This window comes from Musa acuminata, unplaced genomic scaffold (genome assembly GCF_036884655.1).
Source record: "Musa acuminata AAA Group cultivar baxijiao unplaced genomic scaffold, Cavendish_Baxijiao_AAA HiC_scaffold_1104, whole genome shotgun sequence".
Lineage (NCBI taxonomy): Eukaryota > Viridiplantae > Streptophyta > Magnoliopsida > Zingiberales > Musaceae > Musa > Musa acuminata.
The window spans coordinates 404,927-407,500 of NW_027021317.1; the positions used below are offsets into that span (position 1 = coordinate 404,927).

A 2,574-nucleotide genomic window follows, 5' to 3' on the forward strand; every position below is an offset into this window, starting at 1 on the left:
TAGTAGCGATGGCCACTCATTTTGGCGTCATGAATGGGATAAGCATGGCACGTGTTCCATGTCCAGGTTCGATCAAGTTTCTTACTTCACAACAGCCCTCAAACTCAAGAAAACAGTTGATATTCTCTCTTATCTAAAGGCGGAAGGTATTTTTCCTAATAACCGTAAGTATAAAAAGAATCATATCTTCGATATCCTCATAAGGAAAATAGGGTATAAACCAGCAATCCAGTGCAACACAAAATCGGGGAAGCAGCAGCTGTATCAGGTTCATATCTGCGTCAACAAATTAGGAAAGCAATTTATCAACTGTAAAGTTTCTATTAAAAGAAAATGTACTTCCCCTGAGATTGTATTTCCTCGCTTCCCAGTTTTCTGATATATCAAATAGAAGAAATCATGGTTGACATCCAAAACAATTGAAATCATGTGCCAATTTGAATACTTCTGGTTAAACCAATGTATGTGTTATTAATGTTCCTTGGTATAGAAGAACATACAGTTCAATGTTTTCTCGTCTTTGTTGCCATGAATTATACATTCTTATTCTTTGGTCTTTGTGGCTCAAATATGTTTGTTGAATTGGTGTTGTTATTATGAAGCTTGATTGATCATATGGAGCAAATAAGAAAAGATTTTCGTCAGATTTTTACTGATCTGATTGTTCTCTATCAACAAAAAATGTTGCGAGTTGCAGACTGTCATAAGTCCGCTACTTTCATTGCATCGATCTAAAGCTCTTCCCATCAAAACACAAACACCATTGCATTACATAATCTTATTCAGAATCTTCAGAATCTTCATAATCGTCGGAATCTTCGGAATCTTCGGAATCTTCAGAATCTTCGAAATCGTTGTAAACCTCTCCATCACACTCAGATCCTTCATCATGTTCTTCCTCTTCCTTCTTCTCCTCCTTCAGTGCACATTTGGGGTGGAGACCGAAACTGCACATGGAGCACAAGTAGCACCATCCACTTCCAATCTTGTGGCAGTCACCACACCTATACAGGCCGTGCAGGCAGCTCCACTCCAACTTCCCATGCTTGTGTTGCTCATGCTTCCTCTTCTCAGGCCATCCCTTTGCCATCTCGTCTATCTTCTGGTCCAACTCCTTGATCCTCTCTTCGCTGAACGGGTAGGCATCGGCTCCATGGGTCGCCAACGAATACATGGCGTTCCTTGTGATAGTTCGACCTGTAGGACCAATGGCAACCAGGGAGGGGTAGGGGATATCGACTCCGAAAGTGCGTTCCAAAGATTTCTTCCTCTCATCACCGAACGGCAGCGACAACCATGGCATGCCAGAGAAAAACTGATCAAAGGAATCCTGATCTTTGTCCATCGAGATGTTGACCACCTCGAAAGCACTATCCATGCGCTTGATCTTGTGATATTCCTCGATCAGATGGGGAAGAAATCCGCGACATGTACCGGACCTACGAATCGAGAAGAAGAGGAGGATGGTCTTGCCAACGAGCTCCTTCACCGGAACCTGTGAAGCACAATGATGAGAGATTAGCCATCGACAATGCCCATCTGTGGATTCACTATATGATCGATTCATTACCTTCAACCCTTCTTTCCCAATAACATAATCGAGGTCCCCAGCAACAAGAAGAGATTCCAGTGTCTGTGCCATCTCTACCTCCTTGATCCTCTCTTCACTGAACGGGTAGGCATCGGCTCCATACATCTTCAACGAAGTTGCGGCGTTCTCTGTGATCGTTTGACCTGTAGGACCAATGACAACCAGGGCGTTGACGTAATGAGCTTCTAAAGTGTTCTCCAACCATCTTATTCTCTCATCATCCACCGGCACCGCCAACCAAGGCATGCGTAAGAAGAACTCGAAAGCACCCGAATCCATATAGCCCCCCATAGGGACGAAGATCACCTCGAAAGCACTGTCCATGCGCTTGATCTTGTGATATGCCTCGATCAGCATGGGAAGAAATTTCTGGCATTGAAACGAATCACTCATTGCAAAGAAGAAGAGGATGGTCTTGCCAACAAGCTCCTTCACTGGAACCTGTCAAACACAATGATGAGGGGTTAGCCATTGACAATACCAAGCTGTGGATTCACTATATGCTCGATTCATTACCTTCAAGCCTTCTTTCCCAATGACATAATCGAGGTCCCCAGCAACAAGAAGAGATTCCAGTGTTTGTGCGGCCTTTGCCTTCTCTGGCAATAAATCCAGTTGCTCCTTAGAGAACGGGAATGCTTCCCATGCTAAAACTCCATACTTGGAGATGAGCCTATCGTAATTTTTAAGCATAATCTTCCCATCGGCACCGATCACAAGCACGGTTGGTAATTGGAAGGGCCAGAGCTCAAAGTAGCGGACAAGCTTCTCACAGCCCTCGTCTTCGAAAGGAATCGCGAGCCATGGCATGCTTGCCAGGCCTTGTTCATAGGATGATTTATCATCCTCTAATGGCACCAGCACAACTTCGAAGCTCTCCCCGGCTTCCTTAAGCTTCCTATAGATTTCAGCCAGCACCAGAGTCAACTTATCGGGACCGCCGTATTTATCAGGAATATTAATCCAGAAGTAAAAAGCCACAA

At 44.3% G+C, this 2,574-nt stretch overlaps 1 protein-coding gene across 1 annotated transcript in view; it reads right to left on the reverse strand.

The window, feature by feature from the left end:
- Positions 1-778: 778 nt before the first annotated feature.
- LOC135666489 (probable nucleoredoxin 1-1) overlaps positions 779-2,574 on the reverse strand; it is a 2,962-nt gene continuing 1,166 nt past the window's right edge. Inside the window, exons 3-4 of the mRNA XM_065178060.1 lie at positions 2,108-2,574; positions 779-1,495 (exon numbers count right to left, since the gene is read on the reverse strand). The exon at positions 2,108-2,574 is cut by the window's right edge and continues 28 nt beyond it. Coding sequence (XP_065034132.1) covers positions 779-1,495; positions 2,108-2,574 — 1,184 coding nt within the window. The remainder of the gene's footprint in view (positions 1,496-2,107) is intronic.